Source organism: Salvelinus namaycush, chromosome 30, assembly GCF_016432855.1.
Source record: "Salvelinus namaycush isolate Seneca chromosome 30, SaNama_1.0, whole genome shotgun sequence".
NCBI lineage: Eukaryota > Metazoa > Chordata > Actinopteri > Salmoniformes > Salmonidae > Salvelinus > Salvelinus namaycush.
The window spans coordinates 19,671,985-19,696,794 of NC_052336.1; the positions used below are offsets into that span (position 1 = coordinate 19,671,985).

Genomic DNA, 24,810 nt, shown 5'->3' on the forward strand with positions numbered 1-24,810 from the left:
TCATTAAAAAAAATGAGCAACTGCTGGGAGTTCTACTTTTCTATGCTTGGATATTCTGATCTACAGGGGAGGCTGAACATGAACCCCTTGTTCAGCTTGACAACCTGGGATGCACTCGTTTACAGTAACCTGGCTGACACCAAGTCACTGCATCGTACCCGCTAAATAAGATTGTAAAGGAAGGTGAGTGGGAGGGGAAAATAGCAACTTCCTCTTACAGACGATCTAAATAAATATCCTCCTCAGAGACCGATGCAAACGTATACACTGACACATGAGATGAGTAGGCTCTCTGGCTCAACACTATTATATAAGGTGTTTTCACACACACCATCTTAGCTCCTGTTCTTTTCTTCTTCCTCCTGTTCCGTGGATCTAACTTGAGTTTTTTCATGTTTCTTTTGGCTTCATTTTTGGTACTATCCATCCTGGAGCCATGGATGGCGGAGGGTAACGCCAGGGGGTTGAGCGCTCAGGCCAGGCAAGGTCTTTTGGCTGTCCAGGGGCTTTTAAGATGTTGAGGTCTCCCTGCGTGGCCGGGGCCCCTGTTCGGATCAGTAGCAATGAGGCTCCTCGCAGCCATAGACATGGACCCCGACTCGGCTCCCCCCCGCCCCTGCCATCAGCCCGCCGGCCCCTGGCCCCAAGTCGCCCTGTGAAGGATGTCCCTCAGCAGAGCTCCGGCCCGGGACACCTCTGAGACCCCCAGCCAGACCCCCAGAGAACGCATCCGCAGCCACATGAAGATGGTGATCAACCAGCTGGACGGCATTCTCAAAGAGCTCAAGGATGTGGCCAAGGAACTCCGGGAGGTGAGGCACTATAGCGGGCAGCATGCGCCACTGTCTCACCTTACTGGGGACGAGGTTCCGGGGATGGGGGTGGGGGGCTGCGGGGGGGGGTTGGTAGATGGGGGAGATGATTGCATTGAGTGAAGTGTATAGAATGCATTTCACGGAATAGAGATGCTTTTAATTAGGATTTGAAGATAACATCACTTTGGTGCAGGTGCAGGTGGCAGGAGAACATCAGTTTCTGCTTCTGTAATTAGAAATACCATCTTCCTTTTGGCATTCAAGGGCTAATTCCGATATCATCGAGTACACAACAATAAGTGTCGTTCAGATGTATTCAGCGTCCTGTGAAACCCTCTTTAAATAGTGGCTGTAGAAGAAGCAGGGCAGAGCCAGGAATCTGGGCTGAAACAGAAACACAGGGGAGAGAAGAGGTGTGCTTAGGTAAGACACAGGACTTGGCACTGCACTAGTTACGTAACCATTTTGTTATCAGCTGGATTTCTACTGTATTTTCACAACTGCCATGGTAACGCGATGAAAAGATCAGAGTGTGTGTCTGCATCAAAAAGGGATGAACAAACAGGAAGAATATGTGTGTGGATCATATAGTGTGTGACAGCGTGTGGGTCTTTATGGAATGTCTACTGTACTTTTGAAAAATGCATTGATATTAGAATGCAGGATAGATGTGTGTGTATGTGTGTGTGTATTTTTGTGGGTGTCCATGTGTATGTACCTGTAAATGCAACGCTATATTGCCCATCACTGGTACAGTAGGTTCAATAGGTTCTTGTAAATCTCGTTAAAAAGGAAAAAGAGCGAAGGGTTCTTATTTAAACCCTCGTCCAGAGGATGTCCTCCCCCCTCTCCCTCTCTCCCTCCTTTCACTCTGTCTCTCCCTCTCCCTCCCCATATCTCTCTCTCTCTCTCAGAGTAAATAGTGGCTCTCTGACACATCCCCACTCCAACCCCACCCTATCTGTTATTACCTGCCTCCCAACCTCCATCTGATCAGGGGGCCAGGAGCGTGGGGCTGGGGGCACGCCCAGTGCCCTGGAGACCCAGGGGAGGACAGAGTCCGACCAGACCAAGGGGAGGGTGGGAGGGCGAGGGGTCATAACTCACTCCATCACCACCACCTTCCCCTGACTCCCCCAGTCTTTTGCCCACTCCCTCCTTTATGTACTCACATGGGGAGAGGTGCAAGGGCACGGCTCACATCGCTCCACACCGCTCACTCACAGTCCAAAAAAACCCACCGGTGGATCTAGTGATTGATGATTATGGGACGCCTGCAAGTGGAATAATGCTGGCTGGAGCTATTTATAAACAAAAACACTAGCTACCTCTGTCTAGCTCTGCCAGCACCAACATATACAGTATTACGGTTCTTATTTCAGAGCCCCAAAAAGGATTCGATACAGCAGCCGATGTATCATCCGTTCTGAAGGGAACACAAATAGAAATATTGAAATTGGTAGCGAGAGATTGTGTTAGCCACAACAGCAGTAGTGGCAGTAGTATCAATATTTTGCAATTTGCTAATTTATTCCATTGTGGACTGTATTAAAAGCAAAACGTTAAAAAAGTGAAAAAATGCATTAGTACTCAATGTACCGGCAGATGCATGGCTGCCTAATGTTCCGGAAAATCTCTCATTCTTGGCCACATGAAATGAATAACATAATAGATAACATCTGTCACATAAATAAATTATGAATTACTGGCTCTGTTAATAAAAACAGATAAATAACTCAATAACGGGAGTGAGTGAATGTGGTGAGTGAATGTGGTGAGTGAACGTGGTGAGTGAACGTGGTGAGTGAATGTGGTGAGTGAATGTGGTGAGTGAATGTGGTGAGTGAATGTGGTGAGTGAACGTGGTAAGTGAACGTGGTGAATGAATGTGGTGAGTGAATGTGGTGAGTGAACGTGGTGAGTGAATGTGGTGAGTGAATGTGGTGAGTGAATGTGGTGAGTGAACGTGGTGAGTGAACGTGGTGAGTGAACGTGGTGAGTGAATGTGGTGAGTGAATGTGGTGAGTGAACGTGGTGAGTGAACGTGGTGAGTGAACGTGGTGAGTGAACGTGATGAGTGAACGTGGTGAGTGAACGTGGTGAGTGAACGTGGTGAGTGAACGTGGTGAGTGAATGTGGTGAGTGAACGTGGTGAGTGAACGTGGTGAGTGAACGTGGTGAGTGAACGTGGTGAGTGAACGTGGTGAGTGAACGTGGTGAGTGAACGTGGTGAGTGAACGTGGTGAGTGAACGTGGTGAGTGAACGTGGTGAGTGAATGTGGTGAGTGAATGTGGTGAGTGAATGTGGTGAGTGAATGTGGTGAGTGAATGTGGTGAGTGAACGTGGTGAGTGAACGTGGTGAGTGAACGTGGTGAGTGAACGTGGTGAGTGAACGTGGTGAGTGAACGTGGTGAGTGAACGTGGTGAGTGAACGTGGTGAGTGAACGTGGTGAGTGAACGTGGTGAGTGAACGTGGTGAGTGAACGTGGTGAGTGAACGTGGTGAGTGAACGTGGTGAGTGAACGTGGTGAGTGAACGTGGTGAGTGAACGTGGTGAGTGAATGTGGTGAGTGAATGTGGTGAGTGAATGTGGTGAGTGAACGTGGTGAGTGAACGTGGTGAGTGAACGTGGTGAGTGAACGTGGTGAGTGAACGTGGTGAGTGAACGTGGTGAGTGAACGTGGTGAGTGAATGTGGTGAGTGAATGTGGTGAGTGAACGTGGTGAGTGAACGTGGTGAGTGAACGTGGTGAGTGAATGTGGTGAGTGAATGTGGTGAGTGAATGTGGTGAGTGAACGTGGTGAGTGAACGTGGTGAGTGAACGTGGTGAGTGAACGTGGTGAGTGAACGTGGTGAGTGAACGTGGTGAGTGAATGTGGTGAGTGAATGTGGTGAGTGAACGTGGTGAGTGAATATGTGAACTGAACTGGACTGACTGGGTGGTGGATCACCACTCCATGTTGGAGGACAGTGTTTGGAGAAGCCTGATGGCGTATGGCGATCCGGAGGCAGCAGAGATAAATATAGGATTATCTCTAGAGGTCCGTAGGGAGCTGGCCTGATTTCAGAGCTCTCAGGGTTAAAGACAAGCAGAGCTCACGTCAGTCCACATACTGTACCAACAGCTCATAAATGACTGTTTCCACAGCCAGGCCTGAACCCTGGTTATACAGGACCAGGACAGTACATGGCCCTGGGCCCAGCCCTGCATTCAGTATGTGGGTTATCTCAGACATGCTCCATGGCCACAGCAGAGTTTAGGAGAAGGGGGTTAAAGGAGAGTCACCATGGCAGAGCCAACAGAGTGTTTTTTTGGAAGTGGATCTAAAACTGGCAATTATAATATAGCTAGACCCACAGCCTTGCCTCATCTCATTTCAGCCATTGGTCTGTGCTGGAGGTGTGAAGACAGGAGAGGAGATGGAGGCATGATACAACAACGTTACATACTATACATAAAACGAAACCAAGCCGTAGAGAAGAAGTCAGCATAACAACTGTCAGTTTAGAAGGCAGCGCAATCACATAGAGAGATGCCATTGATCTTATTTACATCCCAAAGAGAAATGTATTACAGCAGCTATATACTCGCCTCGCTTCAAGATGTGATGTTTCAAGCATTACCATTCAATTGTGTCACATTTGTGAATCCCATTATGCAATTTCACAGAAAGAATAAAACAGAATCTAAATGAAGACTCCAAAATGAAATACACTGATAAAATAATCTCCACACATCAACAGCAATAGCAGCTGTAGAGGAATGTTTTAATTCGGGTATCATGTCAACATTACCCTTACAATTTCTGACAGCCAAAAATGGAACCAAATGAAAATCACAGCATCCTCTGCAGCATGAAATATTTTTTTTGTTAAAACTGAATCCAAATGAATAAAAAGCTATTTAAAATAGCTGAGGAATAGCAAATGTAAGAAAACATCCGTATTGGGTATTAGAGAGATATAAGACTGGTAAATTGAAAGCATTAAATGAGGCGGTAAGGACAGAACAATTGGAGAGTGGAGGGGAAGAGTAGGCACGCTGCAATACAGAGAGAGACGAGTGGTAGGCACGTCTTTAGATGGAACCAAAAGGGAATAGGGAACTGTTATTATGTGGAGCTAGTCATTATGTAGAATCATACGAAGAGCAGAGGATGGAAGATTTCCATGCTCAGTGAGAGGAAAATGCAAATAGGGTGGCCATGAAAACCAGTAGCAAGAATTAAGGTAGCTAATGAGAGGAGGGAAGAAAGAAAGACGTAGAGCAATTATCATTATCAACTCAGAGTCTGGCTGCCCAATCACTGATCTGGGAGAGCAGGACAGCCGTCTCTATCAGTGATAAGCAGAGGGTCCATGGTAGGGTAGCTAGCTCGCCTCACAGCAGATCCACTTCATAAGTGTGGCTGTGGAGATTGGCTGTTACTGTGCAGTTCCAGTTTGTACCAGAGACAGGGCATGATTGCATCAGCAGCATCACTATCCATCTTCTCCCCCAAGCTGCGTCTGTTTCTCTAACAAATGGACAGTTAAGCTTGCTATACTGGACTATGCAAGGGTCTGAATATTAATACTGCATTATACAGGTTTGTGAAAGAAGCTACCAATTCTCACTGTGGCTCAATGATCTGCAAGCAACTAGGGCCCCCTCTGTTTTTTTTTATCTAACTAGGCAAATCAGTTAAGAACAAATTCTTATTTACAATGACAGCCTAGGAACAGTGGGTTAACTGCCTTGTTCAGGGGCAGAATGACAGCTTTTTACCTTGTCAGCTCGGGATTCAATCTAGCAACAATCAAGGGATCATTGCAAAAATGAAAATGGACAAAGGACAATGCCATGTAAATGACCTGATTAGAAAGCAGAAAGCAGCACTTTATGTTTTGTGGCGTACTATAAACGGTGCATTGTTTGTGCCCAGTGTGATGTGGTGGGAGGAATATAAAATATAAACAGCTGGCTGAAGATCAGTCAGAGAGCCACTGGGCCTCCGTCCTGATCCAGTCTGGACCGGGCACCAGCACCACGGTGGGGGACGGCAAGGGAGTCGGCACACTCGGCTAACCGCCACAGAGCTCAGCACCGCTCAAATCTGGTCAGAACACAGAGGTAGCCACAGGAAGCCCTAAATCTAAATCAAAGGCTGCTGTTTCTGCAGTGGACGTTTATCCTCTCCTCTGTTTGCTCTCTGTTCCCCCGCCGACAGTGCCCCGTGGCAGGCCAGCCAGGGACGAGGCCACCTGACAGCTGTAGTGTTAAAGGGTGATGCAGTCACAGTGACACTCATTGCCTAGCAGCACAATTATGACAATTGCAACCCAACCTCTTAGGTCTGAAAAAAATATGATCAGTGTGAGAACAGGTGCCTTAATTGGAAAGGTCTTTGTTGAATCAAAAAAAAAATCTACAGAGTATGTGTTAAAAAGATGCCCCTGTGGCCACAAACTAATCATGTGTTAGCGCTGCAGGTGGTGATGCTGGTTTCCTTTAGTTTACCTAAGCCCACTTATCACAAATTACAATCAGTCTCTGTGCCCTGGTGGACCGTTTCCCAGAAAGCAACTGTTTCCATTTCCCTGCCAGTTTCCTAGGTTGACTGCCCAGTCTACTGTGGCCTCTCCAGTGAGGGTGCCCCAGCCCAGCATGCTGGGGTAGCGACTAGCGAGGCAATTTACTGAAGATTAAGGGCAGGATTTGGCCAAGCTGAGGGGCTGGAGAAACGCTCACCAGCTGCCCTGCAAGCACATGGAGTTTACTGGGCTATGCTGAAGGCTTACCGTCACCTCTGAGAGGGGATAGGATCACTAAACCTGCCACAACTGGGCCAAAGGGTTTCCTATAGCATCACGTCCAACCAGAGATAGAACAGAAGTGAAGCAATACTATGTCAATTTGTTCCACCTTGTCTGACCTCCTTTGTGTGCTGAAATTAAATTCTCCAATTAAACTTGGTGATATTATGCCTCCAGCAAAGTTCCTTAAATTCTACACATGAACAATACGACAGGGCCACAGTATCATCTGTACTGACTTCAGTCAGCAACCCCCCCCCCCCCCCCCCCATCTCCATACCTGTGTTCCTCAGTCAGTGTCACGTGACCCGGACGTGATCTTTGGATGACCTCATTGACCAGTAGCCAGGCTAGTTCCTCCTCAGAATTACCCATAACGCTCCTATAATAAAACAGAGAGACACCTTAGCAGTGGGACATAAAGAGTTAAAGCTTTAGTGGCTTCTAACCTTGAGAGGGAGCTGTGGAGAGGAGAGAGAAAAGAAAACTGCACCAGGCTGGCATATCGTTCCCCTGAGCCTCTTTTACCAAGCACCGCTGTGGAGCTACAGCTACTTTAAGATGCAGGGCCAGTGTGTTGACCAGCCCAGCATGCCTGTACAACCCAGTGGATTAGATGGCCCTTTGAGCTCTCCTTTTCTGTGGACCCTGCACTCAGCATAGATGATAATGAAAGTTCCTGGTTAGAGCTCAGGCGAGGTACAAAATTGGCCCTCATATCAAAGCAGTCATCATATCAAATCAACCTGGTAAGCCACATATCTTTTCTACAACGCCAGCTATCTGTGACTAGACACCATTACATTAGGTAGAGGATTGAGGGGGCTTGCTATGCATCTTTGTACATAATGTGAAGCTGCAACCCTTCCCCTTCCTCCAGGGGAGGATAAAGGAGAGAGAGGGGAGGGAGAGCGCGAGAGAGAGAATGATGGGGGGATGGTTCCTCCTGCTGTACAGGCTGGCGACAGACCGGTTGAAACAGCTTATATCAATTTTAGCAATTGTGCGTGTGGGCGTTTTTAGGATTGTTTTTGGCCTATCTTTGAGCTGTGAATAAAACCAGTGGGCTGTAGTTAATGGTGTGAAAAAATTGCATCCATTGACGTGCACAAGCAGGCCCCCGGAATAGAATAGCTACATTACTTGATTGTCTCTGAGCATACTGTACTCACACTGACAAAATAATTTTCATTGGACTTCCAGTGAAATGTCTGTAAGGTTGAATGTCACTGCACTGAAAGGGCACAAATACCAAAGAAGAAATTGGAGACATGTAGGTTATGAATGTGTCTAAAAGTATGAATAGCAACCAAAATTAATACAGTAGGTGACCTACTTGTCAAGAGACCAATTTTTTCTCTCCATCGGCTGTACGAGGGAAACGCTCAGGGCTGCTAGATCACTATTACATTATGGTTCGTTGTGACAGACTGAGGAACCTACAGTATTCACGTGGTTTTGGCCAAAATATTTATAACCGCTTTGCAATGATTGGGTAACATGAATCGACCCAGTTTAGAATGAGCCTATAATGTGATTGTTCTGAGAAGCCCAACGTACTATCAAAAGCTTTAACAGCAGGCAACCAACCATCTGCAGCCTCAAACCTTTAAAAACCTTTCAATCAGGCATTTGATTCATTTGATCAATTCTGGCAATTCTGCAGTTGGCCTATCTGACCGGGCATGCATTGTATGGTTATTTTCCGGTTTTATGAATGTTTTTGATGATTCACACTGGAGTGCCCTTTAAGTGAGACATTCCACTCCATTCATATCCTCTGATTTGGCGCCAAACTCAGATTGCAAATGTGCAAGTGTTTTCAAGCATAGTCCTTTTACTAAAACCTTTGTAGACTAATATGCATTGCAGTTGTTAGAGGTTGTAAAATATGTTTTAGAAGTTAACTTACATTGTGTCGCCAACCTATTACCCTAATCCTAACCCTAAACTAACCTAACCTAACCTAAAATAACCTAACCCTTACCTTAACCCTTACCTTAACCATTTTAAATTTTAACTTCAATAGAGTGACATCAGAGTTTGATGTTCCAAGTACTCCGGATAGAACTAATACCAGAAGGTGTTATCCAGCAGCAATTACCCTGCAGGTGCGCACAGTCACAATCACACCCACATACTGTATACAGCAGGTTTTAATTGATAAAATACCTGTTTAGGGCTTTTAACATGTTCAGGTGCTCATTTTCAACCGCCTAGATTTGATGTCAAAAATTTGAGGTCGGAAATCGAATTTGCATAATACAAAAATTCCTATCAAAATCCATCAGTTTAAGATAGAGATATCTTTTTTACATGGGCTGCGTCTCAATCCACCATATCCGCCAATGTCGGCCTTCTGCTTCTGTGGTGGAAGATGGCAGAGCTACAGTGGTGTTTGTCAGACCATGAGACATCAAGAAAATCGGTCTTCTCATAAAATAATTTGCAGAGTCCGAACAGTTTGGGCTTGAAAGTTAAGACTCTCACAAACGTGATGATATTCTCCGTTTTGCTATATGACCCCCACGAGCTTCACGGGACTCATCTGAAGTTGGTACTGCCGATGTGCCAACTTCTGTCTGTAGTGTCCGGCTACAAATTAATGTGACCCCACCATCGGAAGTTGAGCCCATTACGAACATGCACTCACTCGAAAAATTGGATGAATTGGATAGGGCATTTCCACATCAAAGGTGAATGGGTCATTCCACGATAAAAACAATATACACAAATCTTGAGCTTTTTTATGTCTCAGATATAGAACAGACACTTTAAATCATACTCACATTTTTGTTTGCTTTGTTATTTTTTTGTTGGGGGGGTTACAGGTACACTATTCATGTCAATTTAAACACTTTATATCATATGCACCCATAGGCTGACACTTTAAAGAATAAAAAAGTAAGAAATACAAACAGAAAAATGATCATATTGATCACACTGGAGTTTGTACTAATACAATTTTATGTGAAGAAGAATAAACAAAAAGAGGTGGGCTTACACCCCCAACTCCCCATCCCATCCCCCCCAGTCCAACCAACCCCCCCCCCCCCCCCCCCCCCACTAAATATCATGTATGAATGTGATGTTTAAAGCTTTTCTATGGCCTAATAGTAGTAAGGCCATACTCAATGTTTCGTCAAGGCTTAGAATTTTTTCTGCCTCATCTACAGGTGGTCAACCTAATTTGAAGGCACAATGCCTTAGCTTCAGTGAAAGGGCAGTTTTGTTTATCTGTTTGTTATTAAGTCTACGTCTATGTTAGTGTCTTGTACTGTACATATTTTTGGACCCAGCTTTATTCACCTTCACCTGTAAATATACAGTCAGGTTCATAATTATTGTCACCCTTGTTAAAGATGAGCAAATAAGACTGTGTAAAATAAATAATACAAATACTGAGCTGTGTTGTACGCTCCAAAACATTTGTGAATGCTATTATTTTATGTTAATACAATTGCTCAGATAAAATTATTTATTTCAGAAGCAATAAAAAAAAATATTGCCTCCCCTTTTTTCAATACTCTAGCAGCCTCCCCCTTGCGAGGACAAGGACACTGAGCCTTTTTCTAAAATGTTTTATGAGATTGGATAATACATTGGGAGGGATCTTAGACCATTACTCCATACAGAATCTTTCCAGATATTTGATATCCTTCATCTGTTCTTATGGGCTGCTCTCTTCAAATCAAACCACTGATTTTCAATGGGTTTCAAGTAGACTTGAACCCTATTGAAAATCAGTGGTTTGAATTGAAGAGAGCAAAATGTTGATTTTGTGGTCAAAATGTTGATTTTGTGGTCAATTAACCATTTCTTTGTAATTTTGATTAATGCTTAGGGTTATTGTCTTGCTGGACGATCCACTTGGGGCCAAGTGTCGGTTTTTGGCTAAAATGTCCTGGTACTTGGTAAAGTTCATGATGCCGTTGACCTTAACTCCATTGGTCCCTTTTTGAATAAAACAAAAAATGTTTGAGCATGTACATGTATTTTTTTGCTCATCTTTATCAATAATAATTATGGACCTGACTGTATACCACCATTTTGCACCTGAATCTTAACGCTTCACACCCTCCTGACAACACCATATGGTCCACTATTCTACAATGTTTCAGTAACATTTTAGTAGGCCAACAATACTGTTGTACCTTCTTATAATGTCTATGAACAAGATAATGCAGCGTTCACAACATCTCGTAATTTTGTAAATACCAGCATACGATTGGGAAAAATCCACTTGAATGCCCCTCCAACTGGTGATTATTAGTAACCTCTGACGTCATTTGTCAGTAAGACAGCAAGCATGGCAGCATCTTCAGCAGTTTTTGTTGATAGTAAGAACAAAATACAAATTGTTCATGCAAAATTGATTCCGTTCATCTTCCTATTGATTTAGAAAGTGAAAGCAGCTTTTTATGGGCAAAAAATATCAAACAATCACAAGCCTTTCAATGACCTCCGTGTTTGACGGCATGTGAATACACCCAACTTGTAAATACGACTTCACAACTGTTATTTATCGGTTGGTTATGAAGGCAGTATTATTCCCAGAATCCCAGACTAAAATGTCATTCATTACCTGTTCCTGAGTAGCCTGTGTGCATATGTCATCTAAATAGGGTCTTAGAAGGCAGGGGTGAGTTTCCCAAAACCGCTGAAGCACTAACATCATCTGAAATCCATTGGTAGGCAATGGATGAACAATGATCTTAGTGCACACACATTTTGAGAAACCCACCTTAGATCAGTTGATAGAGATAGGTGTACAATTGGTGACTGATTGCAGGAGCATGGGCCTGGAACTTCAGCCAGACATTTCCTTCCACCCAGAGAGAGGGATCCAAGCCCCCTCTCTCTCGGACTATTTATGTGCTGCTGTAACCTTGTGGTAGCAGTCACACTCCGCCTGCCACCTGGCGCCGCATGGATGACTGCCACCACTGTCATTGTCAATAGTGTTCAGATGCAGGCGTCAGCTGCAGGCGGGCAGGCAGGCGACCAGGCGGGTGGTGGGGAGGGAGATGGAAGATGCACAGACAGACGAGGGGACAGATTAATTATTCAGGAACACAGGTAAGAGCAGACAGCGGGGAAAGGATGTGTCAACAAACTGTTTTGATGATTCATATTTTTGTCATTTGACAGTGGTGGTGAGGGTATGAAAGGGCATTAGGGTTGCGTGTGTACTCAGTCACCCTCTAACAGTCACCTGCTAACCTCCACCTTCATTGAACCTAGACTCACCCCAACCCACAACAGGGCCACGAGCACAGCCTTCATACCAAGTCCCTCTCTGCCTATACTATATAAGTGAATATTTAGTTATATTGTCTCTGTGTTGTTAATAGTCTAGGGTGAGTTGAGCTTACTTCCAGGTGACATGGCAGAATTTATGCAGGATCTCTAGGGGGTGCACACACACCCCCTTCTAAAGTGACATCCCTATTTGTATGTAAAGTTACAGAGGTTGACAAGAGACTGACAAGAAAAGCAGCTCCACTATGCTCATTTCAACTATGACTCACGTCTCCCTTGCCATGCTCCTAATTCTGGTGCAGAGATTATTCAGTGGAAATTATATAGATAGCTGATGGAGAAATTGCAAGAACGACTTAATGTGTTCTGATTTTGGGAACAAATAATAAGTTGCTCACTTTGCAGCTGTGTCAGCAAGTAAAGCGGATGTACAGTAATATTTTTAGCGCGCCAACCGTTTCCCATTCTTCCTGTACTATCACTGATCATGTTCTTACATTTAAAATATCCATCCGTGGCATTAGGTTTCCTGAGTGTTTAATCAATACAGTGGGAGTAGAGAGGGATATGGATGGATGTAGAAGCACACCGTGGCGAGGGTGAGGGATGATGGAGTTTAGGGGTATCATGACTACAATGACCCTCACAGAGCTAAAGCTACTCCCCCGTCACATAAATCTAAGCCCCTGACCCAGAGCTTTCACTTGATTATTCATTCTGTGTGCTCTTGCCACTTGCCAAAAGGCAAACTACATGACTCATTGGCAGAGCATTTAAAGTCTAGCTGTCCTTGTTTGGCTGAGAGCTGCTGCAATTGACGTGGGATGAAATAAAGGAACGAGAGATGGGGGTTGGGGCGGGCCACAGCGGTGCAATGGAGATCTCCACTGTGCTAACTAAGGTCATGGGTTGAATTATAACCCACAGAATCAGCTGTTACTGTTGGCAGAGCAGAAAGTCCAGGGTGATGAAGTGCTTTGCCCAACGTCAAGATTTTTTGTGTTGACCTGTTGTTGTTCGGGGGTCGGTTTGTATCGGCATTAAAAACAAAGAGCAGGCTACAGGAGGACAATGGCACAGCATCAGATCTCCTGCAACCTACAGTAGCTGCTGGACGAGTCTGCAAGTGTGCAGACAGTATACATGTGTATGTTGCAGAAAACTGTGAAATACAGAGAAAGGACAAGAGAATGTGTGTGTGTGTGTGTGAGAGAGAGAGAGAGAGGAGCTTATCTCTGGCTACAGGCAGCAGTTACTCCCAGAACCATGCCTGGGACCAGGAGGGAGGGTCAGCATGTTCCAGTCTACAGTTCTATGGATGTGAGTCAGTGGCAGATGCATGACAATAAAAACTGGGTCTGACTATTAAGCACCAGTCATTCCTGCATCCACACTAGGTATTCACAGCAGTCGCTGCCTTCATGATACAGGATTTAGTAGACAAAAATAATCTCACTGTTGATGTGGACAAAACTAAGGTCTTTATGAATGTATGAATGTACTCACATATTTGAAACTGCAAAAGCATGATTGTTTTTCATGTTAAGTAGAGCTATTCAAGTATTGAGTGCAGATATACTTTTTTATGCCTTTACATGCATACTTTTCATTCAATTTTACAGAGCACCAAATCCATATCCACCCATCCATTTAGTCTCAACCTCACTTGTGTGTGCCATGGTTGACTATACAAAAATAGCATAACTCTGTCCTTTCCCATCTGCTATGGACCATAGGGAAAGCAAGTTAATTTGTGTGTGAGGAGACAATGGAGTGGTGACATAAATGCGAGTTACCCGATCAACAATCAAAAACAATCTCCATCTGCGTTCGTAGTCGTGCTAATCAGGTAAATCCGGACGTGGTCATGAACTGCAGGTTAGTTTGGGTTGTTGACTTGTCCTGCATGCTCAACTCATGGAGCATTATGCATTCAGTGAAGTGCCCACATCCTCCAATTAATTAAAGCGTTCCTTAACAAGCCTTGATGTAAGCAGCAATGCTATCTTTTCTCAATTGCTATGTAAATTACAGCCTCATCTTTCTACTTATCATACCATGTTGGTAAGATCAATGAGAGATTTCTTGGGAGCTCAGTCCCGCAGAGTGATGAACGAACAGCAAAGCTGCCATTTTGGTCTTGCATTTTGGTCTTGCATTCATCCAAAAAAGGCAAAAGGATGCCATCTGTAAAGTGCATCAACTTTTTTCAATGCTCTTTCTTTGAATTGAATCAAGTTATTAGGTAAAGAAGAGTTGTAGAGGGAGTTAAAATGACATATCCTTTTTAAGAATTGTGGTGCAGTGCAGAGCAGTATTTGGGGTATTTTTATAAAGGCGTTGGTCTTTGGTTAGGACTTAGAAGAAAATGGTGTGTGAAGAACAAAAGACAGTGGTGCTGATGTAGGGATGGTGTAAATCTGCACAACGGGAAAAACACAACGTGAGAGACAGTCAGGAGTGTTGTCTGTTATAAAAGCTTGTTTGACAGTGCTTTACCTTGACACCAACAGGAGACACTGTGCCCTTTGCACGTACGCTAGCTGTAAATGTCTCTGTAAATGTCTCACACACTCCTTTCCAGCAACACTAATTGATGCCTGTGGCAAAAGGAATCTGCAGCATTGTAGGCTATGACACCTTTGCAGATAGTTTTCACTGGCACCCAAAGACGCATGCACCTGTGGGAAATTCACACACCGTCAAAAACTTACCCCCACTGCCTGGACCAGTGGCAGTCAACTGGACCAGGGTGACACCATTACTTACTCTGACTGCTAATTGCTGGGACAGAACTTTGCCTCCTTTCAAACATATCCTGAGCCCCAAATGTGCAGAAAAGATGGCAGAGAGACTATGGAAGGAAGTGTCTTAAGACTCTCTAAAGCTCAGCCCAGCTCAACGTAAACTGTTCTGACCCCAAATTCTGCAGAACAAATGGCAGAGAGACTATGGCAGACATGCTCTCAGACTTGTTAAAGTGAAGGGCATATCTCTGGATGATTGACTAGATGACATACGGTCTCACTCTGGCCTCTCCTAGCTGCAGGAGGGAGGTATGAAGGGGACGTGTGGGGCCTTCCCTTCCCAGGGCTCCCGAGGTTAAGAGCTCTGGGTTCTGGTTTGAAGAGTGGAGCAGAGCTCTGGAGACATGGTGTCTAGTTAGAACGAGGCCTAGTATGGAGAGTGTCTAGGTAGAACGAAGCCTAGTGTGGCGACACAGAGTATCTAGTTACCCAGCTAGCACATTTGGTTTTTGGAAGTTGTGGGAATGTACGTTTTTGGTTTCCTATTGGTTCTGGGAACAAAGCCATAAGTTACCTGATGGTTCAAACGGAACGTTTTTTAAACGTTCTGAGAACGGAAGTGAAATTTTGGTCTGTTCTGGGAATGTACATTTTTAGGTTGCAGGGAGGGTCTGAGAACATTTTTCTGTGGTTCCCTGAAAGATTTCCTGCAAGGATTTATTAACTTTATGAGAACAGAAATTATAGGTTATTTTACGGTAATTACATAACGTTCTGAACATTTTTCAATAAGAATTTACAAAACTGTTCATTTTAGTCTATTCAAACAGACCCTATTTCAAAGGAAACAAGCACTCATTGAGATCAAACTTAACATGATAGAGGATAGAGAGAGTTTTGTTGATGCTGAGAATGGAATGTAGATGTTTTTAAATACCATTCTTACAAAGTTATTTAGGCGCGTTAACACTGCACATTAGCACAGGGCTAAGGGAGATTTTAGCCCAGGGATAAGCAAGTGTTCGCATTTACACATTCTAAAGTGGGATAGCACCAACCTTAGCTCAGAGCTAGCGGGCCCTGCTCCGGAGGAGGGTTAGCACCGAATTTTCGGGGTTAGCCCCAGAAACACAGTGCCAAAATAGCCAGTGTGAAACAAGGTCAAGAACAATACCTAGATAGCTCACTGTCCAATCACAAAAGCTGTACTGTCACTTAATAGACATATACTGGTGATGCCTGTAATGCGTTTTGATAAATAAATTCATACTATTTCTTCCATCTGAGGACAAAAACTAAAACTTTCATCTGTACAAAAAGATTGGTTGCTATGCATAACAAAAATGGTTGCTATGCATGCCGGCTAATGCCTACTCACTTAGCCAACTAAAGCTACAAACTCTACAGCTGAAAGGGCAGCAAACCCAAATGTTTTGTCTTTTGTCATAGCTTCTATTGAAATTCAATTGGATATATCCATGATAATAATATTGTTGCATGTTTTCACCTGGATCATACATGTTAATGTCTCATTCATGCACAGCATTTTCTGTACGAGATTGAATTTTAAAAGTGAAGCATTGTTTCCCGAGGTTTATACAAACCATCACTGTTGGAAATAAAATGCTAAGCTAGAAGCAAGAAGAAACAATGTGCTAAATTGCTTATAACATTGGCAGAGATAGAATGTTTGTCGCATGTTGTGTTTGTCCGTTAGCCCAGGGCTTTGGAATACAACGGTGAATCCTTAACCCAGGGTTAACAAATACTTGTGTGAACACAGGAAAAGCTAGTCTAGCCCGGGGCTAAGAACAATGCAGTGTTAAAATACCTTTTGTAAAAAGACCCCTGTAAAAAGGCCCCTGTAGATATAAAAAAATATGTATTTACAAATGATTTGATTAAACATTTAATTTGACCTTACTGCTATTTGCCCATAGAAACACATTGAAGAACATATTCATACACGGAAAAACAGATGGTCAAAATAATTATTAAAATAAAGTTTGTTTTGAAGTGTCTGTCCTATATCTGAGAGATCAGGAAATTATTTTCATTATTTTACCCATATTTAACCCCTTTTTGGGCACAAAATCGCAGAAACGTTCTCTGAACAACTTGAGACCATTGCTTTAAATATAACCATGAGGACACCTGTAGGAAACATTATGGGAAGGTTGCATGCAAAACAACCAAAGGACAACCAAGCTCTCACCAAGCTCTAAGAAACATATGGTTCTCAGAATGTTATGTGCTAGCTGGGTAGAATGGGGCCTAGTGTGGAGACAGAGTATCTGGTTAGAACAATGCCTAGTCTGGAGACAGATTAGCTGGTTAGAATTAGGCCTAGTGTGGAGACAGAGTACTGTATCTGGTTAGAACGAGGCCTAGTCTGGAGACAGATTAGCTGGTTAGAATTAGGCCTAGTGTGGAGACAGAGTACTGTATCTGGTTAGAACGAGGCCTAGTGTGGAGACAGATTAGCTGGTTAGAATTAGGCCTAGTGTGGAGACAGAGTACTGTATCTGGTTAGAACGAGGCCTAGTCTGGAGACAGATTAGCTGGTTAGAATTAGGCCTAGTGTGGAGACAGAGTACTGTATCTGGTTAGAACGAGGCCTAGTCTGGAGACAGATTAGCTGGTTAGAATTAGGCCTAGTGTGGAGACAGAGTACTGTATCTGGTTAGAATTAGGCCTAGTGTGGAGACAGAGTACTGTATCTGGTTAGAACGAGGCCTAGTGTGGAGACAGAGTACTGTATCTGGTTAGAACGAGGCCTAGTGTGGAGACAGAGTACTGTATCTGGTTAGAATTAGGCCTAGTGTGGAGACAGAGTACTGTATCTGGTTAGAACGAGGCCTAGTGTGGAGACAGAGTACTGTATCTGGTTAGAACGAGGCCTAGTGTGGAGACAGAGTACTGTATCTGGTTAGAATTAGGCCTAGTGTGGAGACAGAGTACTGTATCTGGTTAGAACGAGGCCTAGTCTGGAGACAGATTAGCTGGTTAGAATTAGGCCTAGTGTGGAGACAGAGTACTGTATCTGGTTAGAATTAGGCCTAGTGTGGAGACAGAGTACTGTATCTGGTTAGAATTAGGCCTAGTGTGGAGACAGAGTACTGTATCTGGTTAGAATTAGGCCTAGTGTGGAGACAGAGTACTGTATCTGGTTAGAACGAGGCCTAGTGTGGAGACAGAGTACTGTATCTGGTTAGAATTAGGCCTAGTGTGGAGACAGAGTACTGTATCTGGTTAGAATTAGGCCTAGTGTGGAGACAGAGTACTGTATCTGGTTAGAACGAGGCCTAGTGTGGAGACAGAGTACTGTATCTGGTTAGAATTAGGCCTAGTGTGGAGACAGAGTACTGTATCTGGTTAGAATTAGGCCTAGTGTGGAGACAGAGTACTGTATCTGGTTAGAACGAGGCCTAGTGTGGAGACAGAGTACTGTATCTGGTTAGAATTAGGCCTAGTGTGGAGACAGAGTACTGTATCTGGTTAGAATTAGGCCTAGTGTGGAGACAGAGTACTGTATCTGGTTAGAATTAGGCCTAGTGTGGAGACAGAGTACTGTATCTGGTTAGAACGAGGCCTTACTGTAGCTACTGTTGGTCAGGCAATTAGATAGACACTGTGCAAAACACTACCTCACGCTGTTCTCAACCCATTGCTGCATGCCTGCCTGCCTCAGAACAATAAATATGTAAGACTTAAAGCTGAAATGTAGGGAGGGACTAAATAAACCATCCAAATGCCGAACTATTGTCATACCCATACCTGTTGCTGCAGAGCCACTCTTTCGTGACAAAACTGGCCTAATGGCTTATAACGTACAACAGAGGATGTCTATAACTTGAGTGTCCCTGAGTCTCTATCCAAAATCCCTCTGCATGCCAATCTTTCATATTCAGCTTGACTTTTTAATGACTCAATGGCTCTCAGCAAGCTTGTTTTATTCTGATGGTGTACTAGCTCTTCTGATGTCCAGGCAACGTCAAACACACACACACACACACACACACACACACACACACACACACACACACACACACACACACACACACACACACACACACACACACACACACACACACACACACACACACACACACACACACACACACACACATCTGAACTAACCTGTGGAATAGTCATAGCTTTATGGGTGATGCATTTAGAACCAATCTAAACATAGAAAAAAAGGTTAACAAGATCAATATACCCTACTTTTCTATTCACAAAGATGTTATTTTTTTATCTGGGAGGCTAGTTCGGGCAGAATATTCTTTATTGATCTCTGACTCCAGTACACCACAGAGTATCCTTGAGGAATAACAAACTTAGTTGGATAGCCAAAAGTTACATTCAACCCTTAACTTTGCACACTGCCTAATAGTTTAACAACCATGTTGGAAACAGTAGTGGATCTTTGAATTGCAAATCAAGACCAGACAGCATCCACCCCGCTGTGTGAAGCTGTTAAAAACAAGCAATACAACTTCACACAGACCACAGCCAGTATTTAACACTACAATAAACACTGCTAGCACATTTGGTTCCTTGGAGGTTGTGGGAACATACGTTTTGGGTTTCCCATCGGTTCTGGGAACGAAGCTATATGTTTCTTGACCGGTAAAATGTAATGTTTTTTTTTAAACGTTCTGAGAACGAAAGTGAAAATTTTGCCTGTTCTGGGAAGGTTAATTTTTAGGTTGCAGGGAGGTCTTACTCTGGGAGGTTTTATTGCTCTGAGGGTGGAAATTATAGGTTATGTTGAGTTTTTTTAATAACTTCCTTAAAACATCCACTGAATGTTTCAATAAGACATTTAATAAAACTTTTTTGAACTCCAAACTCCAAAAGCACAGAGAGGACATATGGAAATGAATGTCCTCAGGCATTAATTATGAAAAAACATTATTTTTTTTGTGACATGGCATCAGTGAGATTCAAAACTATAATCTTCTGTTTTCTATCCACGGAAACAGTCCACTGTGCCACCAGGATGGAGTTAGCATGCCATGTTTTTTATGCATACAAAGCTGTTCAATTTTGTCTATTTAAACAGAATCCATTGCAAAGGAAACAAGCACTCCTTAACATCAAGTGTGGTCAATTAGATAGAACACACTTTACAAAATAGAGGATAGAGAGAGTTATTAAATGTGCTGCAAATGTTCCAAAGCCAAGCAACTATCCTGCACCATTCCCAGAAAGTTGTGGGAAGGTTGTATTCTTTTCATGATCAGTAAACATCAATTGATCATGTATTTTCAGATACGTGAGGAAATCATTTTTATTAAAAATAAAAAACTGAAATATCACATTTACATAAATATTCAGACCCTTTGCTATGAGACTCAAAATTGAGCTCAGGTGCATCTTGTTTCCATTGATCATCCTTGAGATGTTTCTACAACTTGATTGGAGTCCACCTGTGGGAGATTCAAATGATTGGACATGATTTGGAAAGGCACACACCTGTCTATATAAGGTCCCACAGTTGACAGTGCATGTCAGAGCAAAAACCAAGCCATTAGGTCAAAGGAATTGTCCGTAGAGCTCCGAGACAGGATTGTGTCGAGGAAGGTCGAGGAAGGTCTGGGGAAGGTCACCAAAACATTTCTGCAGCATTGAAGGTCCCCAAGAACACAGTGGCCATCATTCTTAAATGGAAGAAGTTTGGAACCACCAAGACTCTTCCTAGAGCTGGCCGCCCGGCCAAACTGAGCAATCGGGGGAGAAGGGCCTTGGTCAGGGAGGTGACCAAGAACCCGATGGTAGCTCTGACAATGCTCTAGAGTTCCTCTGTGGAGATGGGAGAACCTTCCAGAAGGGCAACAATCTCTGCAGCACTCCACCAATCAGGCCTTTATGTTAGTGTGGCCAGATGAAAGACACTCCTCAGTAAATGGCACATGACAGCCTGCTTGGAGTTTGCCAAAAAGGCATCTAAAGACTCTCAGACCATAAGAAACAAGATACTCTGGTCTGATGAAACCAAGATTCAACTCTTTGGCCTGAATGCCAAGCGTCATCTTCTGGAGAAAACCTGGCACCATCTCTACGGTGAAGCATGGTGGTAGCTGGATCATGCTGTGGGGGTGTTTTTCAGCGGAGACTAGTCAGGATTGAGGCATAGATGAATGCAGAAAAGTACAGAGAGATCCTTGATGAAAAAATAATTTAAGCATTTTTAGAATAAGGCTGTAACCTAATAAAATTTGGAAAAGTCAAGGGGTCTGAATCCTTTTCGATGTGCACTGTATATCTCAATATTGGCCACCATTAATTGGATATTTGATTGATATATGAACTGTACCTGACAAGTATGAGTAGTTTAGGTTAATTTCCCATCCTTTTTGGGCTCTACCTGTCAAGCAGCTGAAGGCCGCATTTGCCGATGTACTGTTAGCTGATAATGTTTACTTTGCAAACTACCGGTAGAAACTTTGTACAGTTAGCTAAATGTAACGGATGTGAAATGGCTATCTAGTTAGCGGTGGTGCGCGCTAATAGCCTTTCAATCGGTGACGTCACTTGCTCTGAGACCTTGAAGTAGTGGTTCCCCTTGCTCTGCAAGGGCCGCGGCTTTTGTGGAGTGATGGGTAACGATGCTTCGTGGTTGACTGTTGTTGATGTGTGCAGAGGGTCCCTGGTTCGCGCCCGAGTCGGGGCGAGGGGACGCCATAAAGTTAAACTGTTACATTGATGCTGTTGACCCGGATCACTGGTTGTTGCGGAAAAGGAGGAGGTCGAAAGGGGGGTGAGTGTAACGGATGTGAAATGGCTATCTAGTTAGCGGTGGTGCGCGCTAATAGCCTTTCAATCGGTGACGTCACTTTCTCTGAGACCTTGAAGTAGTGGTTCCCCGTGGCTTTTGTGGAGCGAATGGTAACGATGCTTCGTGGGTGACTGTTGTTGATGTGTGCAGAGGGTCCCTGGTTCGCGCCCGGGTCGGGGCAAGGGGACGGACTAAAGTTAAACTGTTACATAAACATAGTGTTAAGTAGACCTAATGTACTTTTTATCCAACCAATTTAGACCTACCTAGCGAAGTTAGCGAACATGATCACCTTCCCCCCAAAAATGTAAGAGTCTTTAGTCACTGTTGCTGCTGACAGACATGATATGCTATATTGATTGATAGACCATGTCACATTGGCTAGCTAGCTAATAACAGATCACGTCAATATTGATAGTTAACAAGCTAACTTTCAAGGGATAAACTAGAAAGCTATATCCAAATATTGTTTGATTTCTTTACCAATGGTGATGACAGTAGTCTGACTGACAACTTTACCAGGATGAGGACTAGCCGATGTCAAGCTCTTTCTAAAAGTCTAATCTCTGATGAAGCAGTCTAAATGACACATGTTGTTTTCTTAGCTAGCTACTAGCTACAGTACATGCCGAATGGATAGCCTACGCTCACGTATCTGAAAATACATGATCAATTGATATTTACTAATTGTGAAAAGAATGCAATTACTTCCTGTATAATCGGAATTGTGTAGTTCTTTTTTTTTTTTTTTTTTTTCCAAAGTCCCTCTTTTTTTTTTATACTTTGTTTTTATTGTAGGAACACAAAGAAAGTACGTAGTTCTGAGTATGTTCTTCAAGATGTGATGATATTAAAAACAAATAGTTTTAACATTTATATAACAATCCCTTGAAAACGGCACGTGTTTATCCCAGCTGGGGGTTTTCTTGTCCACCAGCAGCCAAATCGAACGCTCGGCACTGTATTGTGACGTTTTGTTGATAAAGACCTATCCAAACAGCTTCAAAATTGTGATTTTGTTCTGTTTATGTCACAACGCAAATATTTCTCTTTCCTTCTTTGACTTGGTTTGAATTGACAAACAAACCAACAGCCAACAGATGTCAGAGCAGTCATCAGCCAGAGGACAGAGTGGGGACACTGCCCCAGGCAACGTCTCTGGAAGGGGCATTAAGCCATTAAGCCAGCTTTAAAAGGGCAATCTGCAATTGCTATCTATTTTTGACTTATAAATGTATTATATTTACCCATTGATTTTTGAATAATATTACTTATACAGTAAATGACACATGAGCTTAGTTCAACTGTTGTACCCCATCAGAACCCAAAATATAATCTTGCTTTACTGAGGACAGAGCGATGATGGACGACATCTTCCGCTTCCTGGTCATGTATTACAAATCCCAGATAGACAGGCTGCCTGCTTGCCATCCTCTCCTTGCTCTCCACAGCCCTGGGACTGCTAGCAGCAAAGTTTGTTCTCCTTTCTGTTGTTGTTGTTTACTCTCTCGGAACCATTACCAAGTCGCCTCGAAGTGTATGATTAACCAAGTGTTTGTTCTAGACTGAAGGGCACGATTTGATGCACATCCCAGTAGTTTATAAGGACCATGTTGAATCAATCAAGAGGCTTCTGCACCCGATGTGAGAGTCCTTTACGTAATCTCATTGTTCCCTGGGTGTGGAGTCTATTTTACCTCACTGATTAAAGTGCTACTTATTGTCATAGTGAACTAGAGGGAGAAGTGTCCTTCACAAGGAGGATGGCCTGAGATGAGCCTGTGTCCCCACCCCAGCAGCCTAGCAGTAGGGAGGCTGTTCTAGTGTTCTAGTGTCTGTGTGTGAGTGTGGGCTTCCAGCCCCCTGCCGGCGGCATTGAGGCACGTCATTAGGAGGGTCTAATCAAGGCCAGACACAGCAGCACAGAACAGTCACGGTCCTCTCTGTCTAAGTGCCAAGCTAGCTAGCTGCCTGCCAGAGGCATGAAACAAAAACATGATCCCCCAGCAGGTAGGCCCACTTTAGGGTCCAGTCTGCACGGCCTCCCCCTTCTCCATCAGGGCCAGGCTGGATGGTGAGGCTGGTTCTCTGTTTTTATTGGCTATATTTAGACTAGTCTGCTTCTCTGCAGATATAGTGCTAATCAGGCCACTGCAACACCAGAGAGAGAGAGGAGAGAGGGAGAGAGAAGAGATGGAGAGAGGAGAGAGGAGAGAGAGAGAGAGAGAGAGAGAGAGAGAGAGAGAGAGAGAGAGAGAGAGAGAGAGAGAGAGAGAGAGAGAGAAAATAATTACTGGCCATCTCTCTCTGATATGTTATTCTGCCGTTTCTCACACGTGTATTTGAGATATAATTGATATCTAATGCAGTACTGCTCTTCATATATAATGCTATGAAGGAAAACAATATGGATGCAGTGATATCACAGACAAGGAGCATAAAGTATAGAGCATGAAACAATTATTCAATATGCATACCAATGATATCACTTAAAGCGATGGCCTCGGAACAGGATGGATCTATAACATTATATATAATGAATAATACGAGCCTCCTCTGCAAGCATTGCCTATTATTTATTATCCCACTGTCATCATTACTCTCCATTATGTATTAGAGTGAGTAAATACTTTAATAACACGTCAAATGGATAATTCATGGTATCTTGAGCAGCTTGCAGGGGGAATGTGAACTCAAACGGCAGGCAAGGTGAAATGGGTTGCATCTTCAGGGCCTGGCTCTCCTGCCTTCTGACCACCGTTGAACAGGGATAACACAGCTTCTCTCTCAGTTTACAGTGCTGGCCAACTCTCTCTCTTCTTCATTCTCTCCCCCCTCTCCCTCTCTCCCTCTCTCTCTCACCATCTCCCTATCTCTATCCCTCTCTTCTTTAATCTATAACCCTCTCTCCCTCTCCCTCTCCCTCTCCCTCTCCCTCTCCCTCTCCCTCTCCCTCTCCCTCTCCCTCTCCCTCTCTCTCAAAATGAGTCCAGATGCCAAATGAAAGCACTAGGCAGAGCAGTGCTGAATTAAGAACGAGGCTGCATCAGGGATATTCTGAGTGAATTTTTAGGGCAACTTACGCATTTTATCATGTCATTCCAGGTCATAGTTTATTATTACAGAGGAGAATGTCTCCTGGTTCCAGTGAAGAAGAAGGCTTTGTGCTGGAGTGAGAGGTGCAGTGTATTAGTGACAGGATGTGTTGTTGGCGATTGTACATCTTCCCCTGCCTGCCAGCCAGGGGGATTCAGACATATGGTAGGCAGGTAGAAGGAGTTATCGTAAGAGAGCACAGTCCCAGCCTCTTCCACTGTCTCACAGTCCTTGAATTCCCCTGACTCCATTTAATAAACAGGCACTCTCCTCCGGAGTCAGCAGAGATGCTCCCTCCCTACATTTCAA

General features: G+C 43.8%; 1 protein-coding gene across 1 annotated transcript in view; it reads left to right on the forward strand.

Annotated features, from left to right (window-relative positions):
* The first annotated feature begins 662 nt into the window (after nucleotides 1-662).
* Nucleotides 663-24,810, forward strand: part of LOC120025042 (inhibitory synaptic factor 1-like) — a 45,749-nt gene continuing 21,601 nt past the window's right edge. Inside the window, exon 1 of the mRNA XM_038969481.1 lies at nucleotides 663-812. Coding sequence (XP_038825409.1) covers nucleotides 663-812 — 150 coding nt within the window. The remainder of the gene's footprint in view (nucleotides 813-24,810) is intronic.